This window comes from Podarcis muralis, chromosome 1 (assembly GCF_964188315.1).
Source record: "Podarcis muralis chromosome 1, rPodMur119.hap1.1, whole genome shotgun sequence".
Classification (NCBI taxonomy): Eukaryota; Metazoa; Chordata; class Lepidosauria; order Squamata; family Lacertidae; genus Podarcis; species Podarcis muralis.
In genome coordinates, this window is record NC_135655.1 from 40,287,854 (window position 1) to 40,307,850 (window position 19,997).

A 19,997-nucleotide genomic window follows, 5' to 3' on the forward strand; every position below is an offset into this window, starting at 1 on the left:
TCTCTAGAATGAAGGCGAGCTCTCAACCCCCTACTGTAGTTTTAAGAAAGGCTGAGACATGACTAAGTGGAATGGAAATGGGGGGGGGGAGCATGTGGTGTTGTGTATATTTGGGTGGGGTTGGGGGTTAATTTGTGAATTTTCTATCTCTCAGGTTTTCCAGAAAACTAGCACTCCATTGTATGTGTATCTTAACTCCTTTATTGTTTTGCACGCATTTATAATTCAAGATGATTACAGACTATCGGTAATTAGGAGGTTTGTTTTCCAGCTGAAAATGAATTTTACTTTCATAAAGAACAATGCCAGGGTAGAAGTTGAAAGTGCTCATTCAGCATTGTGGTCACCGTTGTGGTTCCTTGCAAAAATCAGACGCTTACTTCAGTTTGTGCAGAGTGGGGTGTGTGCATCTCTACAGAATTTGCTCCTTCACAATTTGCTCCTACACCACTTTTAAGTTTTAAAGAATATAATGCGTGTATATGTGCTGTAAATATTGTGCTTGATGCGTGTGTTTTTGTGTGTGTATGTCTTCAAATGTACCTGTGGTATATTTGGAAGGCCCTATTTGGAAAGGAAAACAAGGCCCTTAAAACCTAAATTGGTCAGTTCCTTGTCATTTTAAGGCTGAAGCGAAGGAGGAAAGGGATGTTTATTTCCTTAAAATGTTTATCTCCTGCTTTTTGAAGTGAAAAGAATGAAAAGGCAGCTTACCAATTTGAAACCCAAGTATGATTTTAAAACAATAATCAAAACAAAAGAGAACACAACAGCAAAGAGCAGAACAGAGGCAAACGTTAATTAACTCATTGATTAGCATTTTTTTTAAAAAACACAACAGCCAAGCGAAAGAATCCCTTCATACTTGCGAGGCCCCAGAGGCACTCTGGAAAAGCACAAACTTTGCATGGTGTCTCTTTATTGGAATTCAATAATCTTTTGTTATATATAAATAAGGGGATTACTTAAATTGCCATAATGAAAAACATACTATTTGTTATTAATCTGCTAAGTTCCTACATCTTTGTCAAGCATCCTGTTAGTTTCTCTGTAAACAGTAATATTTCACATATTTACTCCATTCTTTCCAGAAATCAAGAATGTTTACTCTTGTTTTGCATGACATACAAGTAATATACAAGTTTAATTTTAGCAAGCAAAATCTCAAATGTCAGTGCATCTTTTTGAAAGTTTTGCTATGAATATTTTTGATAATTACTGTGGTGTCACTTATAGAATATAACTACCAAATGATAACTACCAAATGAGACCCTTCAGATCTCTTATTAATAATTGTGTCCATAGGAATTGTAGCATGTATAATTGGGTTGATAAACACCTGAATCATTTGTCAAGAGATTCTGATTTTGAGACACATCCACAATTAATTATTTTGAGGGGGGCGGGGTGTGCTATTAATATAGCCCCATCTGTAGCATGTACCACCAGACATTAGAAATGTCAGTTTTAACCAGTGCTTTTTTCCCTGAGGGTACTCAAAGGTTTTCCCCTAGAAAAAAAGCATTGGTTAAAAATGTGGCACTTACTGTAACAACTTCACAGTGAGTTTTCACCTGGTTTTGACCTTGATATTATTCACTGGGAAGTTATATAACTTTTTTAAGTTTTAAAATGTCTTAAATGTTTTTAAAGGTTTTTTTAAATAAAATAAAAACTTAGATTGTTTCGCTGTTTCAGTTGCTTTTCTGGGGTCCTTTGAGAGAAAGGTTGGGCTAGAAATTTAAAAGCAACTTATAGGGTGCACTGCTAAGGAATCAGTTTGCCTAGTGTCTGAAAACCAGGAAAGATGGGCAGAGTGAACATCTTGAAAGCGGGGGCGGGGGGAGTCCCACAGTGTGTCACAGCTCAAAAGTTCCTGCTTTGGGCTATTTTCCACCATGTTCCAGATGACAGAGGGGCAAGGTGCAGGGCTTCTGAGAAAGATCTCAAATTACATGTAGGTTCCTTTTGAAAGGGGTGTTTCTTAAGTTATTCAGACCCAGGACTTTCAAGTTCAAACTAGCACTTTGAATCTGGCATGAAAGCCAATGAACCTTTTAAAATATTTTCATTATATGTTCCCTCTAGCTCGCTGCGTCTTCTTGATCCTATGTTCTGAATCAGTTGCAGTTTCTGATAACTCTTCAAAGGCAGTCCCAGGTAGAGTGCACTGCAGTAATTTAGTTTCTATGTGACTTAAGGAATGAATTACCAAGGCTTAAGCCATTCTTATCTGGAAAGGTTGCAGCTGGCATATCAGTCTATACTATAGGAAAGTGCACCTGGGTTTATACACTGAAAAGCAATAAAACTTCCTATTAAAAAAGATAAAAAAGAGAAGGTGCTCTTGGACACTACAGTTTTGTGGGCATTTAGGAGCAGTTTGATCCAAGAGAATATCTAAGCTGCAAATGTGGATCCTGAGGATGTATACAGCCAGTGTTAGAAACTCAGATATATAAGCTAATCACCAAATGGCACCATAATGTTACAACAGAATGACTAGGTACCTTTTTTGCAATGAAATAATTTGTTGTTGTTATACTGCTTTATAATTAAAAGAAAAAAATCTCAAAGTGGTTTGCAACACATTAATACATCAAATAAAATAATCCAGAATACTGTAAAACAAATACAAGCTTCAAGGGAAATATTTCAGATCCTTCTCTAAGTGACATTTTGCTTTCATCATATTTATTTATCTACTTCATTTATATAGACTTCATTTATATAGCTTCCCCATAACAGAAGTACTCTAGGAAGCCAATGTAGTGTGGTGGTTAGAGTATTGGACTAGGACCTGGGAGATCAGGGTTCTAACCCCCACTCAGTCATGGAGCTCACTGGGTGGGTGACCTTGGGCCAGTCACAGCCTCTTAACCTATCTCACAGGGTCGTTGTAGGGATTAACTGTGGAGGGGGGTGAACCATGTACTCCTTGGAGAAAAAGATGGGTATAAATGCAGAAAATTTCTCTTCTGCTTACCTATTTAAGATAGCTGGAGGGGCTAGACAGATGGATATTTCAGTCACCAACCTGGCATCCAGAGATCTCCACATAGTTGCAGTTGGACCTGCACCAGTCCCAAAATGCATATGGCGCCTGGCGAATTTCTAATACTGCATGCAACCCCATCTAAAGCAGGAGGTACACATACTGCAGAATCACCCATGTTCTCAACCAGCAGCTCTGTATTGTTTAGATTAACTTTGAGTTTGTTCTCTCTTCTCTAAACCATCAATGAGACCTGAGACATCTTTTAAAATTTTTCTCTGCATCCCTAGGGTCAAATGGAAAAGAGGGAGAATTGAGTGCAGTCTTATATACTCAAGGCATTGTATCCCACACCTTAGGATTACCTCACCTATCAGTTTCATTTAAATGGCACGGGAGACAAAGTAGTTCCTTGTGGCAACCTGCAAGCCCAAGGCCGCTGATGTGAGTGGCACGTTTCCTGACACAATTTTCTGAGATCTGTTCCAATAGAAGTACTGGAACCACTGCAAATTAATGCTCCTACAGTTCCATTATAGCAACACAACCCAGAAGGACACCATGTTTGTTCCTCATGAAACCACTGAGAGACCCAGAACCAACTGGAAGGGATCTCATCCTTCCCCATCCATCTGATGGAGTAAGATCACCCATCAGGGTTTCTCCCCCCAAACGGGTTCATGTAATTCATTAGAGTGATAGCTTTTACTACCTTACCTTGATTTAGCTGTGTCCTAAGAGAAGAAAAACCTAAATTATGTTTACATATGAGTAGTTCTATTCATAGAAATGCATGTTTTCTAAACACAGTTGACCAGAGCCCCTGTATTGAATTTTAAAAATTCAGTTCCTTGTTTGTTCCTGTGTTACAAGTAGACCATTCCACAGTACCAACTGAAATACTAGATACACTGTAGTGAAAGGGCTTCAGGATGTCTTGTGGTGGTCCGTATATTTATTTATACAAGTGAACCTATATTTCCGTTTTCGGGAAGAAAACAAGTTAGGAAATAGCAAAACTAAATGTAGAGAAAACCAGTGTGTGTTAGAGACGAGCCAGAGACAACAAACCATCAGCGCTATTAAATAGTGCTGCTTTATGCATTCTGAAATGTATTACACTGGATGGATTATCCAGGCCCAGTGTAGGTTTATGCACTTTCCATATAAATTGTGACTGCACCTCCATTGTAAAAAGTGAACAGCTACTGGTTTAATTGCTCCCTACTTCAGACAGTTACAGCAAGTGCACATTTTGGAGAATGCCATGTAGGTGTGTGATGTTGTATAGAAACATGCAATCAAATATGTACACTCTAATTTCCTTTCATGTCACTGATGGGGGGGGATGCTTCAGCATGCACCAGCCTGTGAATAAAGTGGAAAAATGCAGATGGTAAATTAACTTGCTTGAAAATAGTTTCTGGTTGAAGTTGTGGCTATAAAACAAGTAGGGACAGTGTATTTGCTCTTGTGGAAGACACTAGTCTTTGAATTTGCAAAATTTACTATTAAAACAGTTTGTGCACATTTCTGTAGTTTCATCTGTTAGTGGGGTTTCCCCCCTAATTTGGCTGTTTTTAAAAAAATCATATTGATTGATATTAACTGCTTTCCAGTGCATTTTAATATATCCAGGCTCAGGTAAGTAAACAATTGGGGTGGGCTGATAGTTTACCTTTTCCCATCCTCACAACTTCTTACCATCCCTCAATATTCATCAAAATAGTTTTTTTCTCTTGTCCAATGAAGTGTGAAGCAGCAGTCTCTTATCACTGTGTCAACTTTTAGTGTCCACCACTTCCGTATACAAGTAATAACACTGTACCACTTTTTGTTGTTTATTTCTAAAATTTATATGCTGCTTAATATAAAAAGAAACATCTAAGCAGCTTACATAAAGCATAATAAAATCAATATAAATGCATGTAAAACAGAGCAATCGAAAACCTTTCCAAAGTAGAATAAAACTATAAATAAAACTGAGTATATAAAAAAGTTGAATTAAAAATTAGGAATCAGAGTCCAGGAGCCAAAATGGGTATACACAGTGCTTCTTTCTGGGGAGACACAGGGGTATGCATACCCCTAAATATTTTGTGACTCTTAAGTTTGGCCTCATTGAGGGGCAGTATTTCAATATGAGTAGGAAAATGAAAGTACCCCTAAACATTTTTTTTAGAAACAAAAACCACTGGGTAAACACATATGCCTTTAAGAGGCGTTTAGAAATCTTATTTCTGTATTGTCACCAAGTGACAATTCACTGGTCACAAAGTGGCCAGCAAGGTTTTCTTGGAAGATCTTAAGGTCCGGTTTGGTCTGGAGGAAGCAGTCTTCTAGGTACTATGGTCTCAAGTTGTTTGGAGTTTTAAATGTTAACACCAAAACTTGGTAGCTAATAGGCAGCTAGTGCAGATGTTTCAACACCAGTGCATCTGCAACCCAAAATTGTGTGTTTCACTGTGCTCCAAAGCAGCTTCATTTTGTGCTAAATGCAGCTCCCAAATTAGGCACAAGGTGAGCCCCACATACAGTGCATTACAGTAATCTAGATTGTGTACAGCACATTACAGTGCTGTCTGCATGGACCACCGTGACAAGGCTATCCTTGTCCAGTAACTGTTGTAGCCAAAGTTGATAATAGGTGCTGAAAGCCAGTGAGGTCAGCTGGGCATCTTGTGACAGTGATGGATCTAGGGGCACACCCAAACTGCATACCTGCTCCTTCAGAGGATGTGCATAGGTGCAGGTGCACAGCCCAATTCCCACACCTGGGAATGAACCATCCATTGCTAAGATTCATTTGCAGTTTATTAGCCTTCATCCAACACATAACTGCATCCAAGACACTGGTTTAGGATGTGCATGACCTCTAATTCAGATGTTGTGGAGAAACTGAGCTGGGTCCCATCAGGATACCAGTGTCTCTTTGTTCTAGATCTAATGATGGCCCCCAGTAGCTTCATACAGGTGTTAAATACCTGTATACAGACCAAAGTTCATGGGATTGGGGCACAGTCAACATTTCTATTATTTGGAACCAATCCTGTAAGAGGAAGTGAAATCACTGGAGGAGAGTGTCTCCAACCCACAGAGATCCAAGTTTTCAGAAAGAGGTCTTTCTGGAGATGCCAGCGACTGAACCTTGAATGTTCTGTAGTCATAGCACATGTTTTACCCTCTGTGCTGTGGACCTCTAAATTTGAGGTAGTTTCAATGCTCATTACATAACCTAGCTATTGCCGTGCCTGGAACTGTTTAAGCAATATGATCTTGTCTGCCGTATTTACATTTGAGTATTTGCATTTAACTGTTTGATTTGGTGTGTATTTCCTGGTGTGTGAGAAGCTCATACAAAGAATGACTCGGGCTCTGTAAACAGACATAAATATACCAAGGCACCTTAAAAAATGTATGCTTCCTTGCCTTCTACATGTAAAATAGCCTGGGGAACTAACATTAGCTATCTGTATAAATAAAGAGTGCCACGTTGTTTCAGTTTAATGAAGAACCAATCAGTATTTCTCAAGTCACTTTCACCTATGTCCTGCTTTAAACATTTACTTCCTCTCCTCCTCCCGACTCAGTGCCAACAAACTGCAAAAGAGAAGTACGTAGTGACTTTCACATTTATATCTGTGCAGGGGTCAAAGGGATATGAAAGATTCTTTTAGTGCAGGTGCTCCCTTCCTCCCTTGTTTGCCATCTCCCTTCCCACGGCTTCTCTTGCACAATTGGCCTCCCTTTGCTGAGATCAGCACTTGGGTTGCAGAAAAGTCCCAGTGAAAAGAGGAAGGGCTCTGTTATCTTGGTGGCTTCTTTTCGGTAACTGGTGTCTCACTCTCAGGGTCATGGGAAGAGAGACTGATGGGGTTGTAAGCAGCAACTGCAGTGAGAAAGTAAATTAGGGATGGGCATGAAAGGCAAGGTGGAACCGGAGGACGTAGAGGCCAAGGCCACCAAGGTCTCATTTGAGTCATCTGCCTGGTGGGTAGCTATTGTTTACTACACAGATAGGCAGGTTTAGCTGGGAGAAAAGGAGAATAATAAATACCTAGCATTGACCAGCACATTCCAAGAGCACTTCACATATGTCCATAGTTATCCTTGCAACAGCCCTGTTTGATCTGTATTAATGCCATGCTGCAGGAGCTCTAGCCAGTGAATAAGCACAGCCAGAGGATTTAGAAATTACCTTCCCTGACTTGTGCTGTTTGAAAACACACACACACCAGACACCAGACTGTTTTTTGCTGCAAATAGCAGCTTGAGGTTCAGCAGGAAAACGTCACAGGACGAAAGCTCCTTCATGTATTTTGTGCATAGGCTTTCCCCCTATAGACATCTGGGTCTAATGTGGGCGTGTCGGCAGGAAGCCACCTGTTATAGGATGTGGGGCTTAACCACCCCTTTCTTTGTGTGGACCCCCTTTATGTGAGTTAACATATGAAGTGGTGAAGGAGTTGACCGCACACACTGTTTCAATCTGGGTAAGGATTCCTCCACATAGCTGCTGAAGAAGAAGAAGAAGAAGAAGAGGAGGAGGAGTTTGGATTTGATATCCCGCCTTTCACTCCCTTTAAGGAGTCTCAAAGCGGCTAACAATCTCCTTTCCCTTCCTCCCCCACAACAAACACTCTGTGAGGTGAGTGGGGCTGAGAGACTTCAAAGAAGTGTGACTGGCCCAAGGTCACCCAGCAGCTGCATGTGGAGGAGCGGAGACGCAAACCCGGTTCCCCAGATTACGAGGCTACCGCTCTTAACCACTACACCACACTGGCTCTCACACTGATGAAAGAAGATTGAGATTATATTCTATCAAGAGATTCAAAGAGATGGCTAGCATCCCATCTAACGTTGACACTTGTCTTTCAGACACAACCAGTCTGTTGAATGTAACAGAATATTAGAGAAAAGAATATTTTCTCACATTAGCAGCCAAAGTAACACAAAGAAACTGGTGCCCCAATTGGAGAACCTTTTGATCAAGTATTTTAAAAAGAAGTATTTTCCAGTTAAAATAAATTAGCTTGTTCATCCTATATATAGATCTATATAATCTATCATCTATATATAATGTATTAAATTTGTGGCAGCGAAACCACTAACACTGATTGAGCTGGCTTGACAGTTTGGAACATTTGGTTCCTTAAGGGAAATAAATAGTTCACAATCCAGTTTCTGTGCAGGAAGGGAAAATAATCAGTTTGCGTGTTAAATAGTTAAAACCTCATACAGGAAGCAGGCTGAGGACTTAAATAATCTAGAGCAAGTGTCACCAATATTTTTGGGCCCATTGACAAATAGGAGAAACTGTTGTGCACACCACACACATAACAAGGAAACATGCACTGCAACCAATCTGATGGGTACAATATAATTCTTCTTTCAGACCTACTTGGAGAGCCTATAGGTAGCAGGGAAGGCTTCTGCTGGCACAATGTTGGCTACCCCTGATCTGGCCTTTGCCAACCTCCATGTGTTTTGGACCACAACTCCCATCAGCCCCAGCCAGCTTGGCCAATGACTGGGGGTGATAGGAATTGCAGTCTTAACATCTGGAAGGCACCAGGTTAAGGGAGGCTGATACAGAGGATGGAGGCTAAAATGGCCTAACATGAAGGCAAGGGAGTTGAATAATGAGATGTGTGAGGGAAAACGCAGGAACCTGCTTCCTTCTCCCTTCCAGAAATAAGTCTCCTGCAACAGTCAGCTGCTCTGTTACTACAGAGAAAACAGAACAAATAGTTTGGCCCACAGGAAGAAGGGCAACTGGAGACACATTTCTCCTCCCAACAATAAATTCTGTCTTTTCAAATGTATATGTGCAAGCTACTCAGGACTGTGAGATGGAGCAGGATATACAGTGTAAGTGATTCCAGTTTATGGAATTCTTCAGCTGATAGCTTCTGATTGGCTTATACATGATACCACACAGCAGACAAAACGGAATGAACCAGTTTAGTCAGAAGCCCTTCCAGGTGTTTTTTGAGTGAAAGGGGCTCCACTTGAGTGACAAATAATAGGGCCATCTGACTGACCGTGGTCCTGACACCACATCCATCCTCCTGGTTCTGCCTATCCCCAACTCCAGAACATTGAGCAAAGCTGCCAATGTAACAGGTGTGACAGTTTTGCAGTTGGGGTGTGGTTGGACCGTATCGGCTTTCCTCTGCAAGCTGCACTGTAATGTCACCTCCTGGGTGAGGCTCGTCAAAGAAGTACCTATAATGGACAAGGACGACAGTTAACTTGCCATAGTAAATCATCTTGGCTTGTAAAAATATCCCATTTGTTTTGCTAGCTGTGGTGAGCAGTAATTAATTTCTGACCGTAAAATCTTTTTCTAAACATCATTATTTTGCTTCCTTTCTTCCCCCTTGCTCCCTTTTAGTTTATTTTAACACTGCTACTTTGTTATCTGCCATATACAATCAATGTGGCTTACTTGTTAAAATGACCACAAATGCCTTGCAAAAGCTCATTCACGGTGTAAAGATTGTAACACTCTTATCATCAGGGAAGAGTTGCCTTAATCTGAAGAAAACCTTTAAAGTACAGTACCTGCCATGCCAGATTCTGGTACTGAGAGGCAAAAATAATTACGAATGATTAAAACTGACCACAAATGCTAAGTGAGAATTTCCTTTGCATTAAACCAGATTTCTGTAACTTGCAGTGAGAGCTGTTCTGAAAGAGAGAGTAGAAGAGCATCTGACTTTCTAAACATAATTATTCTGTATTTTTAGAAAAACAACGTATTTCCTTTCAGGCCGGGTGTTGCTAAAGTACTTTTTTAATGTCAGTTTTCTTTAGCTTCAGTCAAGTCTGCCAAAGTCCATGTTCTTGTTCTTGTTCTAGGTTTGGTAAATTGGCTGGGAAAGTTACATAGCCTTGTATTTCTGAGTTTGGGAACTGCTGGCTTGGGGAATTAATATTAAGAATAACAAATCTGTATTGTGAATGAAATGCTTTTCATTTGTTTTCTCTACTATAATACCAAATGCGCACAGGTGCTTCTCTAGTAAGCACATGTTCAGTGAGTATAAAATGAGGCATGCAAATGGTGGAAATAAGAACAGTTGAAAGTGTAAAAAAAAAGAGTGGTTAAAAATGACCAGCTTTCCTTTGCTCACCCATAAGAGCTTGTGCTGCTTCATTTAGAGCAAGAATAGGAGAACTGAGAATTGTTTCCAGTGAATGCCCTTAAATGGGTACAAGCATTTTGATTCAGTGAAGATCCTTTCCACTAACAGAAGAGGAAGGGAGGTAATTTTTGCAATTTTGCACCCCCCAAGCCCTTAGCACTCTCCCCCACTAAAAAAAAATGCTTTGGAGGTTTAGGAATCAAACGGATACCAGTTGCCATGGATCTGCAACAGAAAAAGACTATTACTTTTATAGATTTCCCAGAGGGATCTGGTTGGTCTTTATGTGAAATAGGACACTGGACTAGATGGACCTCAGGCCTGTTGTTACGGTATGTTCTTATGAGGCCGTGTGGATAAATCAATCCTAGCTTTAACTTATCCCAGCGCTGCTTCCATTTTTTAAATGTTGGGTTTGTCTTCTCTTTTGTAAATTTGATACCTCTTTCTAAGACAAGAGGGCCACTGTTCATTGTTGTTGTTTAGATGTATTTCTCACCCTTCACCAGCATGTCACAACAATGCTGTCACAGCCCTGTTTAGGGAAGTTTTTAATATTTGATGTTTTATTCTGTTTTTAATCTGTTAGGAGCTGCCCAGAGTGGCTGGGGAAACCCAGCCGGATGGGCAGGGTATAAATAATAAATTGTTGTTATTATTTAAAATTCAGTATTAAAAATGGTTAAAACAAATTACAGTCGCAGGAGTAGCGTGGGTCCTGAAAATACACATCTCAGGCATCAAAGGCCAGAGTAAAGAGGTGTGTCTTCGCCAAAAACTGCATAGTGAAGGTGACGGGTGTATCTCCATGGGGAGGGAATTCAACAACGTAGGGGCTGCCACAGAGAATAGGCTCTCTCAGGCCGCTGCCACCCCTGAACTTCTGAGGACAGTGGAAGTACCAAGAGATTGTCATGCCCAAGAGAGCCCATAGGGAAGGAGGGGGATCTCTCATGTTTTTAGGGACTAAGTTGGTTAGGCTTTTAAACACTAGCTTGTAACATAACAGGATATTAAAAGTAAATGAAACTTTAGATTTGCATGCTTTCTCCTTTTTCTCATGCTAGTGAAGGAGAAAAATTAGAATCATTCACTTCCCATTTTAAACAAGTCACAGTTCCCTGTGATATCCAGACTCCAGGAGCAAACCATGGCTTCAGATTCAGACTTATTCTGAAAACATAATACTGCCCAACCATGGTTTTCTGTATTCAGACCTGTGGAAACAATTGTTCATTTAGAATGGAAGCAGAAATTTCAGATCTCCTCTTCTTGTCCACCAGGGAAGAGTGGAATGTGTGTTACATCTAAACTGAACTTTGTGAGATGGACTGCTTATTCTCTAACTTCCTCTTTACCTGAAATATCATACTGCTGCTATCTTTTGGCGTATCGGAGAGGTGGTATTGGCTTTTCTCCTATGAAGGATGATACTAAGCCTCTTGAATCTATTCCACTTCTTTGACTGAGAGTTAAATAAATCAATTTATTTAATATATTTATATCCCACTCTTGATTGAAGGTCTATATATTATTACTATGTATATTTTCATCCAGGCATATCTCAGTATCCTTTATCTTTTGCGAGCTGGGTTGTAGCACATGCCTTTTAGGTCTTAAATGTCATCTTTATGAGCAGGAAACCTGAGGTATAAAATACCAGAAGTAGGACCTCACTTATATTCCAATTGGTTCACAGTGGCAGTGGCTAAGCCAACCAGTATTAATAGTGGTTGGCATTTGCAATGCTTCCCCGGGTTCTGTGCTTCTTCCCAATAGAAATTAATGGTAGTCATTTACGTTTATGAGTTGGATAAAAGTATTGATGGACACCATGGGAACAGAGGATATAAAGGCCCTGGAAATCCCAGTTTTGTCCCCTCCCAACTACAGTATGTCCCAAACCTCAGCCCCTTTACTTTGCTCCCATAAAACTTGGAAGGAGGCACTGAGACTCGAGCCAGTCCTTGCCACAGATCTCAGGCCTTGGTTCTGTTGGTCACCCTGGGCTAGAAGGTGATGGAATGTAGGAAACTTTTATAATGATACAGTTCCATTTGTAAACCATCTAATATGGAATTGGAGTCAATGTGATTTATTTATTTATTAAAAGAAGGAGCCTCTTTGTCATTGGGTTACAATCTAGCAAACACAGCACAAAGACTTTCTGTTCCGGGATATAGGCTTCTTGGTGGCCTGTCCCCCGCTTGGTGCAGGCTGACAACAGACACTTCCTTCCTCTTCCTTAAATAAAGATCCTCCTTCCCTAAATAAAAGTAGCCTTGTTTATCTTTGACTGCTCTTGGGAGACTTGTCTTTTTGCTGGCCAGAGGTTAGAATTTCGCTTTAGCAAGTACATTTGTGTCATAGCTAGCGGAACATCTTGTACTGCTATCTGACCCGTTTGCCTGAGGGAACAGGAAGTATTTTTTGATGTCCTGCATACTAAGCAATTGTCCATAGGCTGCATCCGGAATCTTATCAGGATCAGAACACAAGTTGTCATTTGGGTGGACTAGAAAACAATTGGCGAACCCTGGTATCAATTGAAAATTGATACCAAGAGCTCATAAGCAGAGGGTGAAATACATACTAAGCCCAGAATCAAGTAGATCAAAATTGTCTGCACATCAACAGAGCCCCACATGACAGCCCATATGACAGCTGCTACCATAGGATAAGGTCTTGGTTATCATACATAGCAATTTTTTTCCAAACTACCACGGTCATTTTCAGAAGAGGGTGGAGCAGTGGCTGAAACCTGGAAAGGATGTGGTGTTTCCACTTTGATCTGAGAGGGCCTGGTACAGAAACATAGATAAAGTTATCTTTCTATTAGTAAGTGAGAAGCATAGTAAATCAATTTGTTGTAAGTAGTGTCCTCCCTTTGCTCCAGCAAAAAAGAAAGAAAGAAGATGCTATACTTTTATTACTTTTACTGCTCTCCTAATGTGATTGTCAAATAGTGATCCAGGAAACCCTCAATGAGAAGATATATGCAAGCTTCTCTGAAAGATGCCTGGCCCATGACTGCTGACCAATGTTCCTGGTGAGTGGAACTATAGACAGAAGTAGTAATGAGATTGCAATGAGATTTACACATTCTACTCATGTAAAAACACTCTGATTCCCGGACTTTCTGTGCGCTGGATTGAGAAGGCGATTGGGCCGCATCCGGCCCCTGGGCCTTAGGTTGTCTTCCCTTGACCTAGACTCTAGAGAGACCTCTTTAGATAAAGACTTGACAATTTTGAGAGCTCCACTCAGATGGAAGACTAGAGGAACCCATAGCAGTCCAAAAGCAAAATGAGGATCTCTTGGTCTCAGGGATTTCTTGCATGAGCCCCCTTCGACCCCATGCTCAAAGAATTAGGATATAAAAATACAAGGAAAATTGGGATTAGCAGGAGAAGGAGGAAGGGCCAATGGATTGTTTTCTGAGCATAGTTGGAGACTGGCATGTTTAAATGTAGTAGCAAGAGGTTGAAGAGCGGGATAATTGTGGGGAAGGTATAGGGAGATCAAGGGATCACTTGGTCATTGTGGAGTCAGGGACTACAGGTAGTCAGCTCTTCAAGTGAGACAAGGAGTTAAGAGGGGAGAGAGGAAAAGAGCAAAGGATTTGGTTTTGATTTTATTACTGGAAAAGGAAAATCTTGGGCAGAGAGGAAGGAAGGAAGGAAGGAAGGAAGGAAGGAAGGAAGGAAAGAGAAGGTACTTGGGCGAGCCAGAGCAGGGCATCACAGGTAGAAATGTGGTGATGCTGAGAGTTTCTGAGAGTGAGTGGGATGTACAAGTGTTCTTTTGCCAGGTAGATGGCAGTTGAGAAGTAATATATTGACAGCAATATGGTCAGCCAACTCATTCTTCTTCAAAGGCTTTCACCAACACCAAGGATATTGCTAAATATGTTCAATAGAAGGAGCACAGCAGGAGCTTCTTCTTCATTGGGAGAGTGGGGCCACAATGTTAAGAACCATAGCTGTCAAGTGTCCCTTGTTTGAAGAGACAGTCCCTTATTCCAGCACCATGTCCCGCTGCTGTCCCTTATTGATGGATGTCCCTTAAATGATGTCCCTTAAATTTGAAAGGAAGCAGCTCCTCTCTCTCCCTCCCTCCCGGCCGGCCAGGAAGGAGGGAGGCTTCAACTGTGTTGCTTGGCTGTGTTGCTCACCCAATAAGAAGTCTAAGAACAACTGGGGGGTGGAGCTTGCATGCCTTGTGTGTGGCTAGTTAATGCAAGCTGAGGGGGGTTTTGAATGCTGGACGCCATTTTGTTGCACGTGCTGCTGCAAACTTTGCAGTGCAAAGCCAGGCCAGGGAGCCATCTTAAGTTGAGGATGCATAGGCCTTGTGGTGCATGTGATTCAGATTCTATTCAGTTGAACCTCTGGTTACAAAGTTGGTTGGACAGTGTTCTCGAAGCTACCAGCATGAGTTTGACCAGACTGCAGGAGGACAGGAAGACTGGAGTGCCTGGAACAGGTGAGGCTGCAGGTCCCTTATTTTGGCTGCTGGTCCCTTATTTTCAAATCTGTAAGTTGACAGCTATGTTAAGAACTGATTACAAGAGTGAATTGAAGGTGGCAACTGCAGAAGGTACTGAGCAGACAGAAGCAACAAAAGGAGATAAGCGCGTAGAAAATGGCAAGGCAAATTCCCACAATTTTATTTCCTGTGATTCACCCAGAATGAAGTTGTTCGTGCATTTAGTTGAACCGTAATGTTGCAGTTTCAGAAAGATCTGCTTTCCAACAACTGCAGCATTTCCTAGTGGTGATTTGGCATTCAGGATTTGGGAAAGGAAAGGGAGGGAGGGAGGGAGGGAGGGAGCCCATGACCTGTTCTCAATTCTCCCTAGCGGGCAGATGAAATATTGTTCTAGCAGGCCCCCACTCTTTTCCAGATTTGAATTCTGTGCTCATACTTGCTGCGTTGGATTCTCTCAGGAAGAAGGGAGGTGCATCTGTGAAATTATTTTTTGCTGAAAACAGTTGATTATGATAATGACAGCCCCAGTGAGAGATTCATTATTCAGCAGAGACTTCCACACCTCAAGATCACAGAAGATGGGTTTCAGGTTTGCACAGTAACAAGCCTAGTAGTAGAAGAAATACTTTCTTCATGTACAAGTCAGGCAAAAGAAAAGCTTGCCAAGAGTACTTTGCATTCAGAGTCTCTCGGTACAAATTTGAATTTTCTTTATAGTGCAAGCAAGCAGTTGAATTGGTCTGTCACTCCTTTACTCCTCTTATTACTTTCTCACCAAACCCGAATATTTCAAGATACTGACTGAGTAGATAGATAGATCCTACCTGAAATGCGAGCCAATTCTACGTAATGATGAATTTTATGAGTAGAATTGCAGCAAAGAAAAAGCCTTTACTATTTATAGTAGTTTGCTCATTAATTCATGTTTCTCCTCTCTGGATTTCTGGGTTCCTCTTGAGCTCATGGTGATAGAAGCACGTCCATAGTATTTTGCCTGATTAAAGTGGAATAGTATTCTGTATAACTGCTTCGCATGAGAGAGGAAAAAATAGACCATTAACTTTACTGAATTTACTTTCCTTCTGAAGTTGAGGACGGGAGATCCTTTTTTCCTGCTTTAAGGGGGAGAATGCCATTTTTTGGATTCCTTTTTCTAGTTTGTTCTGCGAAAACTGACATTCGTCAACATCCTAAACTTACGCTTGTCAGATAAAAGAATAGAAACACAAATAAACTCAACATCCTCTAGGCATTCTAGAAAGATGAGGTATGCATACAATCCTTTCAACTCTGACCTTTGTAACTTTAATTGACATATTGGAAACTTCTGTGGGTTATTTAAAAAAAAACTAAGAGGTACTTGACTGGAAAAAAATTGCAAACATTAAGGCAACATTAGCTATCTGTGCATACATAATAGGGCCTGCAAACTCAAAGGATAGCTTCTTTAATGATGATGATGATGACAACGACAATGACTGTTTATCAAGCATTCAACATAGAACTTTCACATCACCTCATGTATTTGCATACATTAGTTTGTGAGACTACCCTAAGATCCTCCTTGTTTCTCTAGACAGCACATTTGGAACAGTTGATGCAAAAGATCTATCTCGCATGAGTACACAGTTTGAGAGAGACAGAGAAAGAGTTACCGGGTATATAAAAAGTTTAAAAATGCTTATATGAAGGTATGTCTATAGAAATAAAGGATCTTTCACTGATCTGACTTCTATCTTTGTCATCTTGTCTCACTGTGTGATTGCACAACACTTTCCATCACGACAATCAGCACAATGATTTTGGGCTTCTCGAGTAAGAATGGGCACTCCCTTAAAACTAGAAACACTAAAATCTGTAAGTGAGCTTTTAAAAACTTCCTTGACACTCCCTAAGAAACCTCAGTGAAATTTAGTGCTATGGAATATGCAGCGCATGAGTTGCAGATCAGGAACTCATTTAAACCAGGACGGGAGTCTTATTTTCTCATTACAAAGACTGAGTGATTAATTTATTATGATTTCCAGTGGAGTTTGCAGTATAGATTACCGTACCCTTTGAAACTTGTGATGGTTGAGAGTGAAAATTATATGAATTCTTGAACTTTATGTTTCCAGTTGTTCCACGTTTGCATGTGTTTTAGGGAAACATGCTGCCGTGTGTGTGTGTGTGTGTGTGTGTGTGTGTGTGTGTATCTGGTGCAAAAAATAGAAAAGGGAGCACCCCACATTCCACCCTGGCTAGCATGAGGCTAGCATGGGATGTGGCAGTTACTCCACCACTTCTTTCAGTCCCACTGCTCAAAGCTAAAAGTTAGACTTGCTAATTCTAGCAACTCTATACAACAGAATATCTAAATACAAGTATTTGGGTATGTCTAGGTAACCTTTATCAATGAAAGAGAGTTTTCCTTCTGTTGAAGTGTCGTGTGATTCTGATCAGTGGTAAATAGAGGAGATAGTGGCTGTTTCAGACTGCAGTCATACCTCGGGTTACAGACGCTTTGGGTTGTGCGTTTTCAGGTTGCACATCATGCCAAACCTGGAAGTACCGGAACAGGTTACTTCCGGGTTTCGGCGCATGCGCAGAAGCACCGAATCGCAACCCCGCACGTGCGCAGACGCGGCACTGCGGGTTGCGAATGTGCCTCCCGCACGGAACACGTTCGCAACCCGAGCGTCCCCTGTACTCTGATATATCTGAAGAAGTGTGCATGCACACGAAAGCTCATACCAATAACAAACTTAGTTGGTCTCTAAGGTGCTACTGGAAGGAATTTTTTTATTTTGTTTCGACTATGGCAGACCAACATGGCTACCTACCTGTAATTAGAACTCTGATATAAAAGGCTCTGATCTTACATGCATGCCCCTACTAGTGTAGAACAGCAATAAAGGAACTCCTTTTAACCATTATAAGGGCAAAGGGGGAGTTGAAAATGTGATAACAGAAGCTTGCTGGACAATTTTAAGCGGCTCATCTTAGGAAGCAAATGTGCAAACATAATGATCTTTTACTTGGTTTAGGCTTTAGTGCAGTGGGGTATTTTGATCCAATCTGTACCCATTCATTTCTTACCAAATTAAGACAGTGCACAACTGAATACAAACAGGACCATTTCTGCCAACACTGTTGCCGTGGTTACCAGTAGTGAGTGATACTGCCTTGCCACACATTCTGATGCAAGACTGTCACGAACACCCTGGTATTTTGAGTTTGGTGAGACCAGATTTTTTTACATTGTTTTGACCTTTTTTCAGTCAATAAATTGTCCAGCTCTTACCTCAGCATCCATTTTTTTGATCAATACCGTCAGGAATTCATGCAAATGGCTCGAGGACTAAGCTTTGGGAACACTTCTTGAATACCTAGTGGTGTATCCCCTAGATTTTTGGCTTACTACAGCGCTATGTAGCACTCTGCTGAACATTTTTGGACAAGCCAGGCATGTTGAATAGTCCACTCAGTTAGAAGGATCTGGTAAACCCCAACTGCAGCTAGGGAAAGAAATGCAAAAGGCAAATTAAATATTAGTAAGAAGTAAATAAGCTTTATTGTACTAGCCAAAGGCCATGACGAAACCATAGAAACACTATCAGAAAAAGAAATATCTATATATCTGTATAAAAAAGCAGAACCTCTGCCTAAACCATTGGAATCATAAAATACAGGTACATGCTTAAATTGGGGGTCTCCACACAGCACACAGTATTTTCCTATTTAGACCCCTGAATTGCTAAGAAGTGTGCATTTAAGTAGAGTTGTTGAAGATGTAAATGTTTTGAATAGTGCTGTCAGGCGTGGAGAGCCCTCCTCTTCCTTCAGTAACGTCACAGATAAGAATTAACGCGCAGTTGATATAGTCCTTTTATTACAGCATCATGCTGCAAGCACAAATACACAGCTCTCCGCAAGGAGGGCAGTTGGCTACTCTAAATCCTCCTTCCGACTTCCACAGCATTTTAGGCGCCAACGGGAAGTTCCTCCCTCCCTCTGACTCCTTTGCTCTCTGATATGTACGTTCGGATCTCCGAGTTCGTGGGGAGGGGGGGTCCCCCACACTCTCAAGTGACGTCTCGACTAGCTGCCCCCTCCCTTCTGGCTCCCTTGTTATTATCTCGTAATTGGGTAACTCCTCCCTAAGCTGTTCAGCTTCTGTGTCTCTCTCTGTGACTCTTCCCCCTCCAGCTCTCCATCAGAGAGAAGCTGGTCTGCCATAGAACGCGTTCTCCAGTCCTCGTCTTCAGACCATTCCCTGACAAGTGCAAATGTCTGTGCTGTGAACTGACTTAGTTTAAATCACATTCAACTAAATGGAGAAGCTAACTGCTTTTTCTCACCTCTCTCTTTCAGTAATAGTTATGCCCGTGTGCGAGCTGTGGTGATGACCCGTGATGACTCAAGCGGTGGATGGTTACCACTTGGAGGGGGTGGTCTAAGCTATGTCACCGTTTTCAAAGTCATTCACCAGGAAGAAAATGGCTGTGCTGATTTTCTTATACATGGGGAGCGTCTCAGGGATAAAACGGTAAGGACAACTATTTCTTTTTGTACCATTATGAACATTTATATTTCTGTGTATCTTTCTAATCTGGACAATATGGGAGTAAGGTACTTTTATGATAATAGTTTCATTTTGTTATTTGACAAAAATAACAAAAACAAGCAAATGTCTGAGACAGAGGAGAGTGTTTATTTTAATTTTTAAAAATTGCCTCTCATTTCATAACCCAAATAATATTTCACACCAGGCTATAAAAATCACAGTAAAACTGTAAAACAAACAATAAGAATAGGAATGTAGTCTAGAATACTGTTACACCAAGTTCTATTTTTAAAGCTAGACCACTTCAAACTGGGCTTCAGTCATTTTGGAAAACTTAAAACTAATCACGTTTAAGAACAATAAATGGTGGGATAGAATGCATAAATATGACATTAATTTTATGTGGAAACAGAGTTTTATTTATTTATAAATATATTTATATTCCACTCATAGCAATGTATCATAGTAGTTTACAACAATGCAAAACTATAAAACCATACAGTAAAATTGTAAACAATTAAAAACAAGTTAAAAGCAAAAGTTTGTGCCAGAACTGAAGAAGCATTGGACAGGTGCGGGCACTTTTTGCCAATTCCACTTTCCCATTGCAGCACCCTGCAACCCAAATCTGTTCCCGATAGTTCAGGGACCTTTCCGTGCAACATGGAAGGTGGTGCAGAGGCTGCAGGGAAACTGCCCAAAATTGCCTTCCTGTTTCTTACATCAGTGGATGCCTCATTTGGATCAGTAGTGCTTCTGCAAACAGGACAACAACTTTGTGTTTTACCCAGAATTGCTTATGCGTCTTTGATAC

At 40.9% G+C, this 19,997-nt stretch overlaps 1 protein-coding gene across 1 annotated transcript in view; it reads left to right on the plus strand.

Annotated features, from left to right (window-relative positions):
• SPRED1 (sprouty related EVH1 domain containing 1) overlaps positions 1-19,997 on the plus strand; it is a 75,372-nt gene that overhangs the window by 25,887 nt on the left and 29,488 nt on the right. Inside the window, exon 2 of the mRNA XM_028721863.2 lies at positions 18,991-19,165. Coding sequence (XP_028577696.2) covers positions 18,991-19,165 — 175 coding nt within the window. The remainder of the gene's footprint in view (positions 1-18,990; positions 19,166-19,997) is intronic.